Raw genomic sequence first — 22,713 nt, forward strand, 5'->3', positions numbered from 1 at the left:
TGCTTTTAAGGATTAGTCCATGGTCGGCGGTTTTTAGCCCTAACTAACCATATATTTTTAGTCTTGCATAAAATTAATTGCCACTAGAGACTTACCACTATGTCATCACAACTTGCATCCAGAGGTAAAACTGTGTTCATTATCTCTCTGTTCTCAACAAGTTGCTTCAACTCAAAAGACTGTTGTCTCGAACAAGAATCCATTGAATTGCCGTAGTTTTGCATGATTTCAGGCAGTATTTTAACATTTGGTGTCAGACGAAACAGTTTGGTAATTGCACTCAAGATCCAGGCTTTTGTTTCTAAGTTTGCAGAGTATTTCTCAAGTAAGCAATGTAGTTTCTGTATGATATCTTCTGGTCTGACTTCTGTTTTGAGGTAGGAATACTCTCCCAGCACCTGATACGTGGGTCAAAAGAAAATATTTCAATCATTTAGTGCCACCAGTGTGAAGTGAATTTCCACTATTTCTGCAAAGCAGATGATTGTCATTCAAGGTGCTTTTATTTTTAGACTTGCTAATGTTTTGCCACAGATTTTCTGATCATAATACTGACAGTAACCCATTTAAAATGAATGGGTTCTATCAGTGTTATGATCACAAAACCTAGGCCAGTATGTCTTGGCACAATTTTGTATGTCTTTATGCAATAGCATTTATGAATGTTGCCATAACAATATCCCTTGCATGGGGCAAGAAGTGCGATAGGCACTACATGTAATTTTTTGTGACTTCTCTTCAAAAACCAGTGAAAATAAAGTACAAGCTCCCACAATGATTCAGGAAGCTTATCTAGTTCGTACTTGAACTGTAAAATCCAGAAAGGTCCCAGATCTGACCTCTAGTCTGTGGTGAGTTATTCAATCTCAGACACAGCAGTGGTATGGGAGCTACAATTGGCATCAACATCCCTTGGGTTAGGCAGAGACATAAAAAAGCTTTCCTGCTCCTGAGTGTTATCCAACGGTCCCAGCGAGAAATGTGGGTTTGTGGACAGTGGGTAAGGGTAACATCAATTTTGCTGTGATCCCTGCTGTGGCCAAATAGCCAGCACTCAATGTTAAGGTCCACATGTGTAAAATGGCTAGACGTCCAATGCCCTTAAAACTGTGTCCCATCAAGAAGTCAACTCCTTCAAAAGTGGAAAACTGGTGAAAAAAGTACAAACAAATGGATAGAAAAATTCTAGTCTGATTTGTGTTGTGTTTTGGGTTGGTTGCAGAATTCTTTACATGATTTTAAAGATTTAAGAAAACATAGGATTAACCAAATCCCTATGCACAACTAGCCAGTGAAGAAATAATACAAACTTACAAGTCCAGTTCATTAACAGGACCGTAAAATGATTTTGCCAATAAGCAGACAGCAGAATGCCTGCCTCCTGAACAATTCTGACAGCACTTAATGAGAAGTCAGAAGTTCATTCTGTTGCAGCCAGATGACTGCAAGAAGTCCACGTAGCATGGCACCTTCATGCAGATAGGTGGGGGGAAAAAAAAAGATAAAAATCAAATTTAGCCTAATGCTGCAGTAAACCCTGAATTTGATAAACAAGCAGTGTATATAAGCAAATAGAAAGCTGGAACCTTTGTGATTGCTACACTAATGTCATAAATGGCTCTGTGTTGTTGAGTGAGAGCCTGGTATGGTCTGCCATCAGTCTATGCAAAACCTGTAATTGTACCACTGTCATTTGCACTCATTGGTACCCATTTCAGAATGAGATTAGTAGCACAATACGTGCCTGAAAGATCCCTACCCTGCCGAGCTGCTAAGCCTACTTCATTCTTTTTATTAATAGTCTTACCCAGCTCATAACCTGCAGGAATCTCTGAGGATATTGCGTATTATCCTTTTCCAAAAGGGCAAGGTAGGAGTTCACTGCATAAAGCCTCAGCTGTTTGTTTTCCACTTCATCATCAAATCCTAGGTTTAAAAAAAAATTGCAATTTAAGTATTAGTATGAGCTGTAAATGTTTTATACAAAAAAATCTTCAAGCATCACCTTCGGAAAAAATCCAGTCTATGATCTGTATAAATTATATGGTTGAACAATGTATAATACAAACGTCACCACCAAATTACTTGAGCAATTTTTTCCACCCACTTACAAATCAAGACAGCAGAATGCACTCATGAAAAAAGTTTTTTTTTTATGGCTTTATTAGTGTGATAAAAGGACTGTCTTGGAGTGTGCGTCAGAAATGAAGAACTGTAATTGACAAGAATTTAAAAGCTTTTCCCACTGCCACGTAAAAGATGTGACTTTTAAAGGAGCAATTAATAAACTGAAATCACTACCCTATTGCTTAAAGCTTTCCAACACTTATCTATAACTGTTGTATTTATAAAGCATCTTGCTGTTTACTTACCTTCAGCCAGCAGCCTCAGGAAGTTGTTTGGGATATCTGGTTGGATCATATCTCCACCAGCTGAGAACACTGCATTCATGGTTTGTATAAACCACTCATTATTGGGAGCATATGTTTGTGGGTTGTTAAGGACAAAAACCAAACCAAAATAGAAAGGCATTATAGAATCATACAGCACAGGAGGCCAATCCGGCCCATCGTGCCTGTGCCGGCTCTCTGAAAGAGCTGTCCAATTAGTCCCACACCCCTGCTCTTTCCCCATAATCTTGCAAATTTTTCCTTTTTAGGTCTATCCAATTCCCTTTTCAAAGTTACTATTGAATCTGCTCCCACCACCCTTTCAGGCAATACATTCTCAACTTGAGTATTGTGTCCAATTTTGAACGCCACACTTTAGAAAGGATGTCATGGCCTTGGAGAGGGTACAGAGGTGATTTATCAGAATGGTACCAGAAATGAGGGAATTCAGTTATGTGGAGAGACCAGAGAAGCTGGGATTATTCTCCTTAGAATAAAGAAGGTCAAGGGGAGATTTAATAGAGGCTTTCAAAATTATACGTGGTTTTGATGGAGTAGAAAGGGAGAAACTGTTTCCACTGGTAGGAGGGTTGGTAACCAGAGGACACAGATTTAAGATGATTGACAAAAATGCCAGGGGGGAGATGAGGAGAATTTTTTTTATTCTATTACCTATTTTTTGGATGTGGAGATGCCGGTGATGGACTGGGGTTGACAATTGTAAACAATTTTACAACACCAAGTTATAGTCCAGCAATTTTATTTTAAATTCACAAGCTTTCGGAGACTTCCTCCTTCCTCAGGTAAATGTTTCAGAAACATTTACCTGAGGAAGGAGGAAGTCTCCGAAAGCTTGTGAATTTAAAATAAAATTGCTGGACTATAACTTGGTGTTGTAAAATTGTTTACTATTTTTTGGAGGGGAAGGGGGAGTGGGGAAGGCATATTTCAATATAAAATCGTATTGAATAATATATTACATCTATGAAAAGATAATTTTCTGGTTAACAGGCTTTTAAAAATGTGAATCGGAAATTAGCATCTCTACATTTACTTCCTTTTTACTAATTTTAGCAAAAAAAAATAAAATTAGTGTTCCCCGCTTTATACTCACAACTACATTTTTGCTAAGGTTAGCTAATGATGCAAGTGTAGTTCTACATTCTTATGCCAGCCACGCACAGACGTAATTAACAACCTAAATGATTGACTGCTTTAATTAACGTATCTGCTAGAATGCACTTTAACTTCAGGGAAGCCTGGAAGAGGAGGCAACAGAAGTAACATTTATTTAAATCTAGCACTCCCATTTATTCTATGTAACATTTTTTAAGGTGAGATTTATAATGTTCCAGACTTCTGTCAGCAATGCAAACTCTTAACATGTGAATTTTCACTTTCTTTGCTGTATGTTACAAAGATACTACAATCAAATCAAATCACTCTGGAAAAACAAAGTTAGGAGCGATCCTTTTTAAAAAAAAATACAATCCAATGTTTATAAATATTTTCTCTAGTGTCTAGAGAATGTTTGATTCTCCGATACATTTTTTATTACTAATGCAGGTTATTCCGCTGCCTTTGACGATGTCAACACCTTGCATTCATATGCACCGTTGACCACTCAATCCCCCCAGAACATCTCACCTCCATGGCATTGCTCTCCGCTGGTTCCATTCCTACCCAGAGCATCATAAACATTACACCACCTCATGTGGTTTCTCCTCCTATGCCCATGTTAATTAGTCATTAACTAGAATGGCGCCATGTGTCCTCAACTGTACTAAGGCCAGTTTCTCTATCACCACCCTCCTCGTCAAACTCTTCTGCCTTCCCAAACCATCTCAAAGAATTGACTTAAGATTCTCATCCTTGCCTTCAAATTCCCCCTCAGCCTCACTCCTTCCTACCTTTGTGACCTCCTCTGACCCTATGTCCCTCAAACATTGGCCTACTAATCATTCTCCACTCGACCACTGATTCAGTCACCTTATCCCGCCCTCGAGACTCTCTCCTTCAGCATCGCCATCTTGCAACCTTAATTCCCTGCATTCAGAAATCTCGCCTGTACTTTTGCCCCCTCCTGACTCACTTTATATTCCCTCCAGTCAGTGCCCACTCAGTATGCACCATAAAGCGCCCCTGAATGGCACCTTATATGTAATGAGTGGTACAGAAATGTAAGCTGATATCACATATGTAACCACATCATTAGGCTAATACATAGGCGGGGGAGTGGAAGACACCTTCCTGCACCCCACCCCGAAAAAAAATAGAACAAATATGAGTAGTGGAAATCACTGCATTCATTGTCCCACCTTTAAGTCACTCAAAATAGCCAAGTAACTGTCCAGTGCTCATGACCTGGTGAATCATAGGATTTTGCTACTGGTGAAATAAAAGCCACAAGTACACTGTTTTCTACTTTAATTTATTGCTGAAGGATAATTCACAGTTCACATTTCACAAACATCTCCAACTGAATCAGATTTACAAACACCATTTTCAATTAGTTCCAGCATGTTTTATTACTCACTCTACATATTTTAAATCTCAGCAATTCTCATTCTAATTATGAAGCAAAAAAAGCAATGCCCATTCGAATCATAGAAAGGTTATAGCACAGAAGGAGGCCATTCGGCCCATCGAGTCCGCACCGGCTCTATGCAAGAGCAATCGAGCTAGTCCCACTCCCCGCCCTTTCCCCATAGCCCTGCAAATTTTTTCCTTTCAAGTATTTATCCAGTTCCCTTTTGAAGGCCATGATTGAATCTGCCTCCACCACCACCTCGGGCAGCACATTCCAGATCCTAACCACTCGCTGTGTAAAAAAGCTTTTCCTCGTGTCACCTTTGGTTCTTTTGCCAATCACCTTAAATCTATGTCCTCTGGTCCTTGACCCTTCAGCCAATGTTTCTCTCTATCTACTAGACCCTTCATGATTTTGAATACCTCTATCAAATCTCCTCGCAACTGTCTCTGTTCCAAGAAGAACAAGCCCAGCTTCTCCAGTCTATCCACGTAACTACAGTCCCTCATCCCTGGAATCATTCCAGTAAATCTCTTCTGCACCCTTAATTCACACATCTACAAGTCTTAGCTGATATGCTGTGTTGAAAGGATATTTTTCAGCAAGTTCTGCTACTTTGCCAACTAAGCTGATGGTGATGTATTCATCTTTGCTTTGCCTCAGATAGTCCAGCATTTTTTGGACAATAACAGCTACATTCTGTGCATTAGTGATTCGATAGAGCAGTTCTAGTGTCTGTGGGAAGAGCACAACTCAGATGACATTAAAACAGCAAGACAGTATGACTGAAATCAGGAATCATTTAAACAAGCTGTACAATCAGATTGGGAAGGATTAACCGTCCAAGGCTCACATGCACTTTCCACATCCCAGAATCAATCTTCAACCTTTGTTTGGAGCCTATGGCAACTCTTACTTATTGAATTTAGAAAAAACGCAAAGAAAATTTTAAATTACGTACTGGTGAATAATGTGTTCAATGCGTCACCAATTCAGTGTTTGGAACATTAACAATTCCTCCATTTCATTAGCCTTAATACGCAAACAACCGCAGTCAAAACAACTCTTACCTCTCGCTTTATAATCGGGTCAGGGTGATCCAGGCACTCAATTATTGTCATTTGGTGCTGAAGAACTAGATTCAAATCTTGCTGGATTACAAATGTGAGGGCTTTTAACCCTGGAACATTAAAATGCAATGGTTCACTTTTCAACATATACAGTATCATGTAAAATAAAAATATGACCAGTCATTTCATATACTATCCTTACCCAAATATTTCAGGTTGTTTTTGGGTGACAAGATAAACTTTCCATTACACTTTGCTGCCTTCTCCAACAAATCTGACTTTGGATGAATAGTATATACTGTTTGAATACACTCAAACAAAATTGCTGAAAAACACAATATTAAAATAAAACATGATACAATAAGGAAGTTACAGAAACATTTACTGTTGATGCAAATCTACAGAACTGTTGCTCTGTATTGTAGCGATGAGGAAATAGGAAAAATACTGATAATACATTTGTAATAAAAAAATGTAAAGAAATGGAAGTTTTTCAAAGAATCGACTATTGTTTGAGTCCGGCTCAGGTATATTAGCGATCTTGGTCAGCAGGCAGGTTACGAGGATTCAAAAGAGACATGAATGTGGGAAGTCTCAATTAAGACTAGGATGTTAGTGTGATATATCTAGCAGGCTGTGACTTTTCCGATGACCCGCTGTGGAACAAAAAACAGATAACGCTTCATTTTCTGTCACCATTCAATAGAATTTCACATCCCAAGTCATAAAATTGGTAATACAATACTTGGGGAAAAAATGAAGCGTTTTTTGCGCTCAATAAAAGGGATGTCAATGCTATAGACAACAATTTCCACGTTTGTTACACAGCAATAGTGTCAAGCACTCGGTCAGGTATAATGCAAATGGGTTGCAGAGTAAAGCCCAATCGACGCTGCCCCAACCATTACAGTGGGCTCTTAAACTACAGCTGCCATTGCAGCTTGATTGTAAATGATAACCCCAGTACCTGTAAGCAATTTGATACAGTAATCCAATCTTGCTTTGAATACTGAAACAGCTTGCATCCATTATTGATCAAAACTCAGGTTAAGAGTACTGACGGAACTATTTAATTGTTAAAAAAACTGTAAAACAGCAGAAGGCTGCATCCCATTTTCCAGTCGTGACATTTCACTTACAATATACAGAAAATTAGGACAATTGCATCTTTGATGATCAAAAATAACTCCAGAAAGAAAACGCTGAACTCCCAACAAAAAGGACTAAATTTAAATCACCGCCATGGTTCGTATTCAAACCAATCGGGCCACTGGATAACATGCTCTGCAGCACCAGAGCACTTCACCATCTGGGGCACAATCAATAGAGCAGTTTGGGAGATTTAAGGTTAGTGGATTAGGGATATGCTGCAATCTGTGATTACAATATGTTGTTCCACTTGAAGAATTTTGTGTGATGGAATTATGTTCATTGGAAAATGAAACCATTTCAGAGGCTTTTAGTTAACCATTCACTATTTCCTAGTTTGAGACACAATCTATATGGAATCTGCTCTTTGACATAGACTTACAGGACTAAACCCAGCCGTAGACTGTTACATACCATAAGTTATGTTGTGGTTGATCTCAGCTCTTCGCAAAGACTCATCCAAAACATCATACATTAGCTCACTTGTTCTGTACCAAAAAGAAAAATATCACATTGCACAGAGATTAGAGATTCAGATTAATGAAGTATCATGGTGAACTTAATTATTATTTAGAAATGTTAAATACATGAAAGAAAAAAGAAAAATAGAAACAAAAATGGAATAAAAACTTGCATTTATATAGCACCTTTCACAAGTTCAGGATGTCCCAAAGCACTTCACAGCTAATTAAATACTTTTGAAATTTAGTCATTGTTTTAATATAGGCAAACGTGGCACTCAATTTGCGCACAACAGGGTCCCACAAACAGCAATGAGGTAAATGGCCAGATAAATTGTTTTAGTGATGTTAGGTGAGGGATAAATATTGGTCAATACACCAGGAAAACTCCCCTGCTCTTCAGCAAATATTGCCATGGGATCTTTTACATCCACCCAAGGGGGCAGATGGGGCCTCAGTTTAACATCTCATCCAAAAGGTGGAACCTCTGACAGTGCAGTGCTCCCTCAGTACTGCACTGAAGTATCAGTCTAGAGTGTGTGCTGAAATCACTGCAGTGGGACTTGAATGTATGACCTTCCAACTCAAGAGGTAAGAATGCTACCACTGAGTCAAAGCTGACAGCTAAGAATCTAATTTCTAACAGCTGAATTGCTGATTAGCTGAATTGTTGTAATCCATTCAAGGTACCCTTCTTTTCGGCAATTTCCCCCTCTAATTATCTTCCCTACTGAAGATGCTGCCTTTTACTGGGGTACAGTTCCACAAGTGCAGGCAGCTCTCCAGTACCTCACCTTAGTGACCATTCCTCACAGTAAAGCCTGGAAAGTAAGTGTCGGTGGGCTATCAAGAACCAAAGATAGGAATTTCTTGTACTTTCTTCTCTGTATTGCTTTTGTGGTGCACGTGGCTATTAAACCATCGGGTGAATGCAAATTTTACATTTTCTTGCCAGTCCAGGAGCTGAATTAATGTATCAATTGGAAGCGAACTGTATTGTTTCTGAACTACATCTAGCCAATATTTTATGAGAAACCTTTTTCATAAATTTGGAGATTTGTAAATGCTACCGTAGATTTTTAAAACAAAAATGTGTCCTTAGATAAACCCCAACCAGCTAGTTAAAACCACTAGTTGAATCTGCACACAGGCTGAACAGTTTTGCATTCTATTAAATACTTGCTTCTAGTTTTACATGTAAGCACATGAAAGATTTACAAATTCTTAAACTTTAAAAAGACCTGGAAGTTTTAGTTATAAGTCAACCAGCAACACTAACATATGTATTCTGCATTTAACTTTAAACTCCATGTAACTGAGCAGTTGTATACTTTGCTGTAACAAAATAGATACATTATTTATATAACCAACCTGACCAGCAAACTTTTAAGTCGAAGGATTCAAAAATTACTTTCAAATAAAACATATGATGCACAGCAATTAAAATGCCTTACTAAAGAAAGAATTGGTATTTATAAAGCACCTTTCACAACCTCACTATGACCCAAATTGTTTCACAGCCAATGAAGTACTTTTTGAAGTGTAGTCACTGTTGTAGTATTTTTTTTTTATTCGTTCATGGGATGTGGGCATCGCTGGCGAGGTCAGCATTTGTTATCCATCCCTAATTGCTCGAGAAGGTGGTGGGGAGCCGCCTTCTTGAACCACTGCAATCTGTGTGGTGAAGGTTCTCCCACAGTGCTGTTAGGAAGGGAGTTCCAGGATTTTGACCCAGCGACGATGAAGGAACGGCGATATATTTCCAAGTCGGGATGGTGTGTGACTTGGAGGGGAACGTGCAGGTGATGTTGTTCCCACGTGCCTGCTGCTCTTGTCCTTCTAGGTGGTAGAGATTGCGGGTTTGGGAGGTGCTGTCGAAGAAGCCTTGGCGAGTTGCTGCAGTGCATCCTGTGGATGGTACATACTGCAGCCACTGTGCGCCGGTGGTGAAGGGAGTGAATGTTTAGGGTGGTGGATGGGGTGCCAATCAAGCTGGCTGCTTTGTCCTGGATGGTGTCGAGCTTCTTGAGTGTTGTTGGAGCTGCACTCATCCAGGCAAGTGGAGAGTATTCCATCACACTCCTGACTTGTGCCTTGTAGATGGTGGAAAGGCTTTGGGGAGTCAGCAGGTGAGTCACTCGCCACAGAATACCCAGCTTCTGACCTGCTCTTGTAGCCACAGTATTTATATGGCTGGTCCAGTTCAGTTTCTGGTCAATGGTGACCCCCAGGATGTTGATGGTGGGGGATTCGGTGATGGTAATGGCGTTGAATGTGAAGGGGAGGTGGTTAGACTCTCTCTTGTTGGAGATGGTCATTGCCTGGCACTTGTCTGGCGTGAATGTTACTTGCCACTTATCAGCCCAAGCCTGGATGTTGTCCAGGTCTTGCTGCATGCGGGCTCGGACTGCTTCATTATTTGAGGGGTTGCGAATGGAACTGAACACTGTGTAATCATCAGCGAACATCCCCATTTCTGACCTTATGATGGAGGGAAGGTCATTGATGAAGCAGCTGAAGATGGTTGGGCCTAGGACACTGCCCTGAGGAACTCCTGCAGCAATGTCCTGGGGCTGAGAAGATTGGCCTCCAACAACCAGTACCATCTTCCTTTGTGCTAGTGTTGTGTAGCAGTCCCTTAGTATTGCTTTCCCTTCTTAAAGTGCATGACACATAATTTCCACAAGCCAAGGCTGGCACTTCAAAGTTAACCCACAATAAAAAATGAAATTGCGGAAATTACATGTTGTGCACTTTAAAAGGGGAAAGTAGTAACATAGTGAACAGAAATTTCTACGCTTTAAATTATCCATGTCTACATTTGTCTGTATATTAAAAATCTCACCTGGACTCACTTCTTGTCAATTTTTCCATTCTCAATTCCTATGTCCACATTTATAATGGAAGTTGCCAATGTGAACTTGTCACACCTCCCCTCAGTGGAGTTACTGCAGCACCACTGCTGGGGGAGAGAGAGGGTGTGATTACAGCATGATAACTTTAAAGAGGCAGTTACCATTATAAATATGGACATAGGAAATGGAAATAAAGACATAAATAAAGACAGAATGTATGACTTTAAAATGGGGACCAAATTACATTTGCACAAATTACCCAAATATCCCTTGGTCTCTCCCTGATTTCAGCTGAAGACTACACTTGGTTTTGACTTCCTGCATACAACATCATGGGAGACTAGCTTTGTAATAAATTAAAATCCTTGCGTTGGTAGCAATAACACCCCAGCACATTGAAATCAATGGGTAATTCTGTAATGGTAATGCTTGTTATTCTTACTTGCTCCAAAGGTGGTGCTGTAACCTCTCAGCCTGTAACAAACGCATACCATTTCTCCCAAAGAACAGAGCATTTCCAATGGTAGATTTCCTATTAATAGTTTCATTCCTAAGTATGGCAATATTAACCTTTGAACTTTAAAAGGAAAACTAAGTGAAGAACAACTTACATCTGATCATCCTTTCCCAGTAATCTCAAAATTCTCAGCAGCTGTATCTGTAGCCAAGGTGCTGGTACACTGTGGTAGTTGAAATCTACTGCAAGTTTTCCTCCAACCACTTGCTTGAGAATTGTTATAAAGCTCTCGGTTAAATCTTTATAGCCATCTGGATTTTCCTAGAATACAGGAGTTAAACTATTAGTTTCATTCCTCTAAGGCTTAAAAACAAGCACAACTCTTTCAAAAAGTTCGCTTATTCATCACTCCTTCCCTGCTGGCCGAGGGAGCACTGCTTGGTGTGGCTCTAAGCCATACAAAGCAGAGAGGTCCTAGTCTGTGCTGAGTTAGCCACTCTAACTAGATTGTTATAATTGGTCTCAGGGCCATTGGACTGTGAGGTATGAGGGGAAAATCAAGAGGGATCCCATTCCCGAATGCTATCCAGTGACTCCTATTAGAAAATGCAGCTTTATGCACGTCAGGTGATGATGAATCAGGCTCAGCTGTAATACCAACTGCAGTCAATTGGTCTGTCAACATTTGCTGCCTAAGTTCATGTGAAGAACATTGCTCGTGGCTGCGATACCATACCTCAGAGTCAGCACCTTAACAGCATTACTAATTTAACTATTTGCTAGAATTGTTTAAAATGTTTTTCTTTATATTCAAGAAATTTAAATGTAACATTCTACATTCAAAGTTCCTGTGTGAATTGTTAGCATTAAAAAAAAACTTGCAAATGGATCATGAGTTTTAGCAATACTGCCCTTAGGAGGAGAGGGAAGAAAAATACCAACATAAGGAAATAGCTCATTTTCTCACTACTTGTCATAGCATGGTACCTTAATCAGCAGTAGGTAGATGTGAAGGGAGGCAGCCATGACTCCTGGGTCCCTGTCGCATAGTGCTTTCCTAAACTTGTCATGAATGTGTTGAACTTGATTTGGAGCAATAAGATAAAACTTGTACAGGGCAAGAACTGCTTTTCTTCTTATTATTTCCCTATAAAGAAGTAATATTTTTGTTTTTAGAACACATTGTTATCAGGGAACTGTCCTCAACAAATTGAACAGGAAGCTAGGAGAAAAAGGATTGCTGCTATTTAGTCAAAAAAGGCACAAGATGAATTTATCTACAGGGCACACTTCAAAACAATGTCAGTGGTCTCCACATGAGTGAATTATTGACGTTATTAATCTTTTATTTTTAAAAAAAAAGTCTGATCCCTTTAATTACTATCAAATGCAAAACACACATATATGTTTGATCTGGATCAAGTCTATTGAGACACAAATCCCGTTCTATGTGCATTAGAACGCAAATAGTGAACAATTATCAAACTTCAGCGTTTTTGTTTTAACAGGAAGGAGGGGTAAGTGAAAGCTGCAAATGTATCACACCCAATACTTTACTGAACTCTAAAGCTGCCTTTATACCAGCAGTGGTGGGATATTAGTGCAAATCTGGCTAACAAGAGGACACAGTAAAAAAAAAGGTCTTCCTCGGTGTCAGGATTCCACCAGTAGCATGAGATGCATGTCAGGAACCAACAGCATTAACACCCCTCTAAACTTAGTATAGAAGCACCTTAATACTATACGAATTCCTTATGAGGCATACACACACACTATTAGGGAAAACTAATTGGATTCCTAATAGAATATCACATTCTCGGGTATAGGTGATTATAGAATGAAAAGATTTTTACACACTCTTTTCAGATGTTCTATTCCTTCCAAGTTAGTTCATTTACAGTATGTTCTAATTTTAAGCCAGATAACTTTAGACAGGCAATTTTTCTTTTGCTTGAATTACATTACTGTGCTCAGACAATAGAGAAAGCCCTACTGTAGAGTCACAATGACATCCGTTGGATTGCATTTGCAGGTCAGGATGCTGAAGGCTGCTCCACGTTATCCAGTGTGAGAATCGTGCAGTTTCCACCCATTAAGTGTTTGGGATTTTTCTTTGGGGAGGGAGGGTGCAAGGAAGATTTCTTTTGTTACCTATTTATAGCAAAATGGTAAGTCTGTGCATTAAGAATGCATTTACCATTTCATTATAAATAGTGGGAATCGGTCTCCCGTCCCAGTGAAAATTTTAGTGAATCCAGTAAAACACTTGACTTGCAATGAAATCCTGGCTGCATTCAGGTTATGAAACATGTGTATGACTTGCCGTAAAAATTACATACTGAATGTTGCCACTTTATAATAATCTTCCTTTATATTGCCTTACTTAGAGTGCTGAAGCTTCTCTTCAACCAAAGGAAGAACTGCAGGGATCATATCTGGTGGAAAAAGCTGGCTGGCAACAGTCAGAGCCATGCAAACCTCGAGAAGATTAATGCTCTGCAGATCCTGCAATTAGAACAAGAGTTTTCAGAATTAAAGTCAATTGTATTACAAGTCAGAGTTACATATGCAAGGGCTAGACCGTCTCATTCCCACAGACAGACATGTTGCATTAACTTACACTTGTACATCAGAAGAGTTTTATTTATTATTCAACCTCACAACACTGTACAGAGAATAAATTATTCGGCATTACGTTACTTCTAATGCAGAAATGGTTTATCCAGAGTGCCTAGAAAGCAATGTTTCGTTTTTCTTACCCTTAAAGTGACATTTATTACACATAAGACCATAACAGATAGGAGCAGGAGTAGGCCATTCGGCCCCTCGAGCCTGCTCCACCATTCATTGAGATCATGGCTGATCTGATTTTTACCTCAACTCCACTTTCCCACCTTTTCCCCTTATCCTTTGACTCCCTTACTGATCAAAAATTTGTCTAACTCAGCCTTGAATGTATTCAATGACTCGGCCTCCACAGCTTTTTGGGGTAAAGAATTCCAAAGAATCACGACCCCCTGGGAGAAGAAATTCCTCCTCATTTCCATCTTAAACGGGCGACCCCTTATTCTGAGACTATGCCCCGTAGTTTTAGATTCCCCCATGACGGGTAACATCCTCTCAGCATCTACCCTATCGAGTCCCCTCAGAATCTTTTATGTTTCAATAAGGTCTCCTCTCATTCTTCTAAACTCCAATGAACATAGACCCAACCTGTTCAATCTTTCCTCATAAGACAACCGTATGAAGTTTCTGTTTAAGTGATATGGTAAGAGTTAGTGTATTTAGTAGAATTCATACTACAGAAACCAATTTTATTTTAGCCCTGCCAGCTACACTGAGCAAAACCAACATTTCCCTTCAAGTAAAGCATTCAAAATAAAATTATATAACCACTGCAACTCAATTCATAAAGACTTGGTATGTACACGATCAATTGGTTCAATATTTCAAGTAAATGTATAAAATTTGTGCATTTGATTTCGAATCAATACAGTTTCTCCCCAATTTACTCTTCTCCTGAAGGAGTGGATGTGTAATGAGATACAGTTCTGCAGGCACTGGAAGACCCAGTATTTCGTTCAAATGGCCATTCTTCATGTGTGAATGAGTAACAGCAAGCTATTCAACTATGGAAAGATCATAGCCAAGTCACACCCTAGCCTCACTCAACAGTTAAATACATGCACTTCCAGGAAGAGCGACTGGATAACAACTGGGATTAGCCCCCTAACTGCTGCCCTGGGCAAGATAATTAAACCAGCACAGACCAGCAATTGAAGCTGGGAATTTCTGGTGAGTATAGCATAGTTAACTTTTTAAACTTACTATGCCACTGTGGCAGCACCAAGATCTCAAGAAAGGTAAATTTTATTTTCCATCGAAACACCAAAAGATAAGCTTTTTTGTTTAAATTGAGAACAGGAATATAGTCCAAGTGCAGAACACATCAACTCCCAGCTAAATGTGACACAATTAAAAGATGAGTCACTATAGATATTATTGATCTTGTAACGTCAGTATAGCTTAATTTTTCACACTTACGCAAGATAAATATACAAAATGTCATTTAAAAAAGATTACCACATCAAATAATATTAAAAATCTTGAATCCAAATGCATTCTATGAACAAAATCTTACTTCCTGGTGTCATATTTTTGTCACACTGTCAACTTTTCCATTATAAATTTCTATGCCACATTCATACTGAAAACTGCCTATGCAAATTTGTCATTTTTAATATTATTTGATGCGGTAATCTTTTTTAAATGACATTTTGTACATTTATCTTGCATAAGTGTGAAAAATTAAGCTATTCTGACGTTACAAGATCAATAATATCTAGTGACTCATCTTTTAATCATGTCACATTAAGCTGGGAGTTAATGTGTTCTGCACTTGGACTATATTCCTATAACACCCTCCTGTCAATGGCGAGATTGTAGCATCCCTGTTTTGCAACTCCTAGCTCCTCAGCCTGCAGAAAAAACCCCTACACTCCAGCCAACTCTGCTTCCCAAACTACTGTAAATATTGCCATTGGTAGTGGTTGTTGGAGGCCAATCATCTCAGCCCCAGGACATTGCTGCAGGAGTTCCTCAGGGCAGTGTCCTAGGCCCAACCATCTTCAGCTGCTTCATCAATGACCTTCCCTCCATCATAAGGTCAGAAATGGGGATGTTCACTGATGACTGCACAGTGTTCAGTTCCATTCGCAACCCCTCAGATAATGAAGCAGTCCGAGCCTGCATGCAGCAAGACCTGGACAACATCCAGGCTTGGGCTGATAAGTGGCAAGTAACATTCGCGCCAGATAAGTGCCAGGCAATGACCATCTCCAACAAGAGAGAGTCTAACCACCTCCCCTTGACATTCAACGGCATTACCATCGCCGAATCCCCCACCATCAACATCCTGGGGGTCACCATTGACCAGAAACTTAACTGGACCAGCCATATAAATACTGTGGCTACAAGAGCAGGTCAGAGGCTGGGTATTCTGCGGCGAGTGACTCACCTCCTGACTCCCCAAAGCCTTTCCACCATCTACAAGGCACAAGTCAGGAGTGTGATGGAATACTCTCCACTTGCTTGGATGAGTGCAGCTCCAACAACACTCAAGAAGCTCGACACCATCCAAGATAAAGCAGCCCGCTTGATTGGCACCCCATCCACCACCCTAAACATTCACTCCCTTCACCACCGGCGCACTGTGGCTGCAGTGTGCACCATCCACAGGATGCACTGCAGCAACTCGCCAAGGCTTCTTCGACAGCACCTCCCAAACCCGCGACCTCTACCACCTAGAAGGACAAGGGCAGCAGGCGCATGGGAACAACACCACCTGCACGTTCCCCTCCAAGTCACACACCATCCCGACTTGGAAATATATCGCCGTTCCTTCATCGTCGCTGGGTCAAAATCCTGGAACTCCCTTCCTAACAGCACTGTGGGAGAACCGTCACCACACGGACTGCAGCGGTTCAAGAAGGCGGCTCACCACCACCTTCTCGAGGGCAATTAGGGATGGGCAATAAATGCCGGCCTTGCCAGCGACGCCCACATCCCGTGAACGAATAAAAAAATATATAAAATAAGAAGGCATGACTTTTAAATAGGGACCGAATTACGTATACGTGCCTTAGTCCAATTATCTCCCATCCCTGAACACCATTTCACCTGAAGATTACAATAACTTGCATTTTTATAGCGCCTTTAACATTGGAAATACATCTCAAGGCACTTCACAGAAGCACAATCAGACAGTAATTGACGCCAAACCTAAGGAGGAGATATTGGGGGGGGGAGGCGATGTGACAAAAAACATGGATGAAGAGATAGGTTTTAAACTTGATCTTGACAGGAAATGGATCATATGCATCTAAATGGTGTTTTGCCACTTATGGAACACTGTGCAGGCAACATGAAAGTGAACAAAAGCAGCAGCACTTCAAATGCCAATAAGTACTGCTGTAAAGCAAATGTTCATCATTGCATTGATGTACAAAGCACATTATTCCTACATTAATATTCTAGACGTATAATGAACTAGTGTTTAACGTATGAATACAAAAGATTTAAAAGAATTTCAAATTACCTTGCCTGGACACATACATCAACTTGATAAATTCAATACTCCAACTCTAATAAATAATTTATTCTGAATATATTAATAATTTATTCTGACTATCACTTTTGTAAAACATATAAAATTGAACCATCTACAATGGTACCAGGCATTATTAATTATTCAACTTTCAATTGTTCAAACTATATTTTATGAAACACATCTATATTTCCCAACCAATTTAACTCATCAACAGCTACTGGTTGACCAATTGCTTATTTCCCCAAATGCACTACCTCCAGAGCACTCCAAATAACTGGATGCAGTGCATTACAAATCTAATACCCTATCGCACAATGTTGTCCTCTACAGTCAGTCTTTTTGTGTGGCCTCATAGAGCAGATTTATGAGGGATCAATCTCTTGGATAGTTCATTGGAATTGCCATGTGAAATTCACTGGGGGTAATTTTAAACTTTGGGTGATAGTGTAAAACGGGCGATATAGTTTCAGCCACCTGTTATAAATCTCTCCCGATTTCCACTTCCATTGGTGTCAATTGAAATGAAAATCGGGAGAGGTGAATAATGAATGGCTGAATTAATACTGCCCATTTTACACTATTGCACAAAGTCAAAATTATCCCCACTGTGTCTATGCAATCATTAATGTTTGCAATTGAAATTAGTTTGGGTTTCATTTGGACCAAGAGATCACAGCTGCTGTCCAATGTGAAATGGAAATTTGTAACAGAACTGAGAATTAAGAGCACTTTTAAAAAATTTTATATATCCGTTTTCTCTCCCCTGGCATCTTTGCAAAACTCCCCAATCAGGAGGATGAGGAGGAGGCACACTCTTAGATCTCTGCCACTCTAATTGACTGCTAAGAGGGCCAAGAAGGCAATGCATGTGGGCAAGAGGCAATGCACACTCATTTTCTTCAAACATTTCCTTCCTTGGATTGTCTCAAGAAGTCCTTCGCCTCCATTCAGAGCCTCCCCTGATGTTCTGGATGAAAGTGATAACTCATCACAAAGAACCATACAGGTGAACATACATCCCCTCACCCTAAGGTGCAGCATGTTGATGCACTAATACTAATGTTTCCCTGCAACACTCAAGAGATTTTTCGGCTGATCACAAATGTACAAAAATTCTATTTTGTTTACAATAAATAAAATTCCTAACTGCCAGATAAAATTCTTAGTAAAGTAATTCAATTTCAAATGGGAACAATGAGTAACAACTGTAACTGTAGTGGGAATACTTTTAGAAGCTCATTCATTTGAATTTGTTTTTGAAATTTAATTTCAGGTCTATTAATAAAAGGGGAAAGATTTCCTCTGTGCACGATATATATATCAAAATAGTAAACATGTTTATAATTTTATAACAAATAGCTTACAGGGGAGATCTTCTCCCAATGCCTGGGTGATGCTGATGTCTTTAGCATTACAAACAAAGAACCAGTATGTTATGGAATGAAACAAAAGGTTTAATACTTTATTAAAAAACTAATGATCACATTACTTAAACTGCAAATATAAAAACAAAGATGCAAAGTACAATTACTCATTAAAGCTGACAGACTTCATATACTCTTGATACACAATTTTACTTGCAGATTCACAGTAACAATCTTCTCTTTATAAACTTCCCTAAGATCTCCTCAAATCTGTCATCAGATTTGCAGGTCTGATAACCGTTACAACTCATCATTGCACACTCCCATTACCAAATACTGGAAGCATCAGGCAGCTTGACAAACAGGCGTGCCAGGTGATTTTCACACACAGTCCGACTCCTTTAAAGAATGTACAGGCAGAAGCCCGCTATGCTGTGACTTCATCTGATGGACATTTTTATTTTTAAAAAAGTGTTCATCTCCAATTTTTCCAAAATGGGTTTTGCGTGAAAAATAAACAGGTTGCAGTGATCGTGAGCAGATGGTTGTACAATGCTGGAATCACAGCATTTTTTTTTATATGCACTGAATTTGTTTTCTCAATTTAAGAGTTGGAAAAATAATTCAATAAACTTTGGTAATGTTTAAGGACTGAGCACGGACTCCAGCTTTAAAACAAACATGTTCTGCAACAGAAAAGCACAGTACTTTGGCATCTTCGGTTGATCACCAAAGAATTTAGATATAGTTTGCTCGAACTCACCCTTGTCCCAAAACATTATAATAATCTATTAAATCATTTTCTCTAGCATCCAGACTGGGAAAACAAAGTTAGGATTACAGCATGTACAGCCCATTGATTCAAGTTCACTGCAACAAGCAATATTCAACAAATCGATGAAACATTTCTTGAACAGAAAATTAAAGAGGATTTTTTTTATTCATTCATGGGATGTGGGTGTTGCTGGCAAGGACAGCATTTATTGCCCATCCCTAATTGCCCTCAAGAAGGTGGTGGTGAGTCACCTTCTTGAACCGCTACATCCGTGTGGTGAAGGTAACCGCCCCAGTGATGTCAGGTAGGGAGTTCCAGGATTTTGACCCAGGAACGATGAAGGAACGGCAATATATTTCCAAGTCAGGGTGGTGTGTGACATGGAGGGGAACGTGCAGGTGGTGGTGTTCCCATGTGCCTGCTGCCCTTATCCTTCTAGATAGCAGAGGTTGCAGGCTTGGGAGGTGCTGTCAAAGAAGCCTTGGCGAGTTGCTGCATCTTGTAGATGGTACACACTGCAGCCACTGTGCGCCAGTGGTGGAGGGAGTGAATGTTTAAGGTGGTGGATGGGGTGCCAATCAAGCGGGCTGCTTTGTCCTGGACGGTGACGAGCTTCTTGAGTGTTGTTGGAGCTGCACTCATCTAGGCAAGTGGAGAGTATTCCATCACACTCCTGATTTGTGCCTTGTAGATGGTGGAAAAGCCTTGGGGAGTCAGGAGGTGAGTCACTCGCCGCAGAACACCCAGCCTCTGACCTGCTCTTGTAGCCACAGTATTTATGTGGCTGGTCCAGTTAAGTTTCTGGTCAATGATGACCCCCAGGATGTTGATGGTGGGGGATTCGGCGATGGTAATGCCGCTGAAGGTCAAGGGGAGGTGGTTAGACTCTCTCTTGTTGGAAATGATCATTGCCTGGTACTAGTCTGGCGCGAATGTTGCTTGCCACTTACCCCACCCCGAGCCTGGATGTTGTCCAGGTCTTGCTGCATACGGGCACGGACCGCTTCATTACCTGAGGGGTTGCGAATGGAACTGGACACCGTGCAATCATCAGCGAACATCCCCACTTCTGACCTTATGATGGAGGGAAGGTTATTGGTTACGCAGCTGAAGGTGGTTGGGCCTAGGACACTGCCCTGAGGAACACCTGCAGCAATGTCCGTGCTGAGATGATTGGCCTCTAACAACCACTACCATCTTCCATTGTGCTAGGTATGACTCCAGCCAATGGAGAGTTTTCCCCCTGATTCCCCTTGACTTCAATTTTACTAGGGCTCCTTGATGCCACACTCAGTCAAATACTGCCTTGATATCACAGGCAGTCACTCTCATCTCACTAGCAACAAAGGTGAGAGAACTGAGTGACCTGTTCCTGTTTTTTTTGCACTTTAGTTTGATTTATTTTTGCCACTATCAAGTACATAGTACTTGTAGAGTTAACCTATCTCACCTTCACTTCTGTTGAGTTCCAAGCTTAGGTGTATCTTGTTTTGGGTTTTGCTGTTTTTAACTGTTTGAGAATTGTGTGCTAGAACTAGTTGCACTGACTCACTCATAAACATGAAAAGTGAGTCACGATTCAAGTAGCCTTACAATCAGCACAGAATAATTAGAACTGGTTTTGGATTTTCAATGAAAAATTAATAAAATTCTGGAAAACAATCCTCAAAAACACCAGTAAAAATCACAGGATTCCATACAATAAAAACACGAATATGTCTTATTCCGTCATCATAAATCAGGAGCCCTGACAGTATCAGCATTGGTAGGAAATAAAGATAAAAGAAAAAGTAAACTTAAGCAAAAAGGTGACAATTTCTTTAAAATAAAAAGTAGAGGGCTTGTAGGGCATACAAAATGGGAAGTAAATGTTTCTGCATTACCACTACATACACCACGAATATTGAAACATTAAAACAAACTCCATTAGTATTTAAACCTTTGTTGATGATGCTTATAGAGTATTATCCTGGAAGACTAAATGAAGAGGAGGTACAATTCACAGATCAACTAGGACTGATGCAAGTCAGCATTTTCTGTGAAATCTGTAGGATTGATTATAAATCCAATATACGATCACTTCTTACCTTTAGTACAGTGTTCACAAGCAGTAGCAGCAGTTCATGGCTTTCATTTAGAAAGAGAGAGACAGCTAAATAACCTAGCAAAGAAACAAAAAATTAAACAGGAATATACTCAAGTTACCATGCAAGTCCCTCCTATATCCCCACGGCAGAATTTCAGGATAACAGTGCAGATATTTCGGTGAAACCTTCAGTCCTACTCCTTGGCAGATCCAAGTGTCACATTTAGCCAGCACAGTCGCACATTCCAGGAACAAGATTTCTTCACCCGGTCAATCTAGCTGAAGATTGCAGAACTCACTCTCTAGAGGAAGGTTTCCACTAACCAACATAATGCAGCAGATTGTGCATTGAAACTAGTCTCCTCACAGTGCAATTATTTTAAATTCCTGCAATCTATCAAGTACATGAAGATGAAGGAAACCCAGGAAAGATTGGATGTGAATATCCAACAAGAAAACTACCAAAGGTCCCAATATAAATGCTGCAATTCCTATCAGGGGCCCAAGGCAGTTGCAGTGCGCCTCCATACAGTATAAATTGAACATCAAGACTAATTTGAAAACAATTTCTCTTCTGTAATTTTAACTAATTTTCATTACTTAAATTCTTAATAATCCAGTTACAATTGTGCATTTTCTAACCCATAATAATAATCAAACAGTAAGCTCCTGTAATTATTTTCCTTACTCCCCCAAAAGGTAGTGAATCATGCTCAGGAATGTTGACATGTCACTATCCCCAAATGACCATTCTTACTCTAGGACCTAGAGTGTTGTCAGACTACCTCATCACAGAGATGTATCACAACTGAACTCAATCTGTCCTCACCGGATCCACCTCTACACATGGGCACCTTAACAGAGGACATTAATTCATAAGCAGTAGGAACTTTGTTTCATTTCCCACTCTGGAGCAAGAGAACACTGTAGCTAATCGTAGAATGGCTACAAGACCGAGATCAGCAGACCACAGATCAGAAATTGGACCTGCAATTCTCCTGGTCTGTACGGTTCAGTACTAACCGGGCAAAGCATTCACCCACTGACCTACCAGGAGAACTAAACAGGTTATTCCCATTTTAAAAAACAATGCTCTTGAAGAAGAAATACAGCAGAACATACCAACTCTTTTTTCCATCAGACTGCCCTGCTGAGCTAGTTTGATTGCATGTATGTATCCAAAGGAGGCCTCATACCCCAACATTTCACAGTAGATTAGCCGCACCAAACATTCTCGCATCTGCTTCTGTAACAGGAGTAGAGCAAAGTTTTTTTTAAATCTTCCAACCCTTCAGCCTTGGTGGTGTCCTGCATTATTGGGCATGGTTCTTCACTTAAGATTTCTCAACTAAAATTTATAAATATAACCCTTTAGAATGGTACTATAAAATATGTGAACTTTTAATATACTTAACCTAGCAACTGTAGAATATGTTCCTCTCCGCCTTTCTTTCCCTGGCCATAAAA

The 22,713-nt window shown here is 39.9% G+C and overlaps 1 protein-coding gene across 1 annotated transcript in view; it reads right to left on the minus strand.

Moving 5' to 3' along the window:
- The window catches only part of ap4e1 (adaptor related protein complex 4 subunit epsilon 1), a 52,806-nt gene that overhangs the window by 24,155 nt on the left and 5,938 nt on the right, over nt 1-22,713 (minus strand). Inside the window, exons 3-14 of the mRNA XM_067971441.1 lie at nt 22,369-22,492; nt 21,248-21,321; nt 13,296-13,417; nt 11,900-12,059; nt 11,067-11,233; nt 7,554-7,627; nt 6,193-6,315; nt 5,991-6,100; nt 5,516-5,655; nt 2,373-2,485; nt 1,808-1,926; nt 96-398 (exon numbers count right to left, since the gene is read on the minus strand). Of these exons, the coding sequence (XP_067827542.1) occupies nt 96-398; nt 1,808-1,926; nt 2,373-2,485; nt 5,516-5,655; nt 5,991-6,100; nt 6,193-6,315; nt 7,554-7,627; nt 11,067-11,233; nt 11,900-12,059; nt 13,296-13,417; nt 21,248-21,321; nt 22,369-22,492 (1,629 nt within the window). The remainder of the gene's footprint in view (nt 1-95; nt 399-1,807; nt 1,927-2,372; nt 2,486-5,515; nt 5,656-5,990; nt 6,101-6,192; nt 6,316-7,553; nt 7,628-11,066; nt 11,234-11,899; nt 12,060-13,295; nt 13,418-21,247; nt 21,322-22,368; nt 22,493-22,713) is intronic.

Source organism: Heptranchias perlo, chromosome 34, assembly GCF_035084215.1.
Source record: "Heptranchias perlo isolate sHepPer1 chromosome 34, sHepPer1.hap1, whole genome shotgun sequence".
Lineage (NCBI taxonomy): Eukaryota > Metazoa > Chordata > Chondrichthyes > Hexanchiformes > Hexanchidae > Heptranchias > Heptranchias perlo.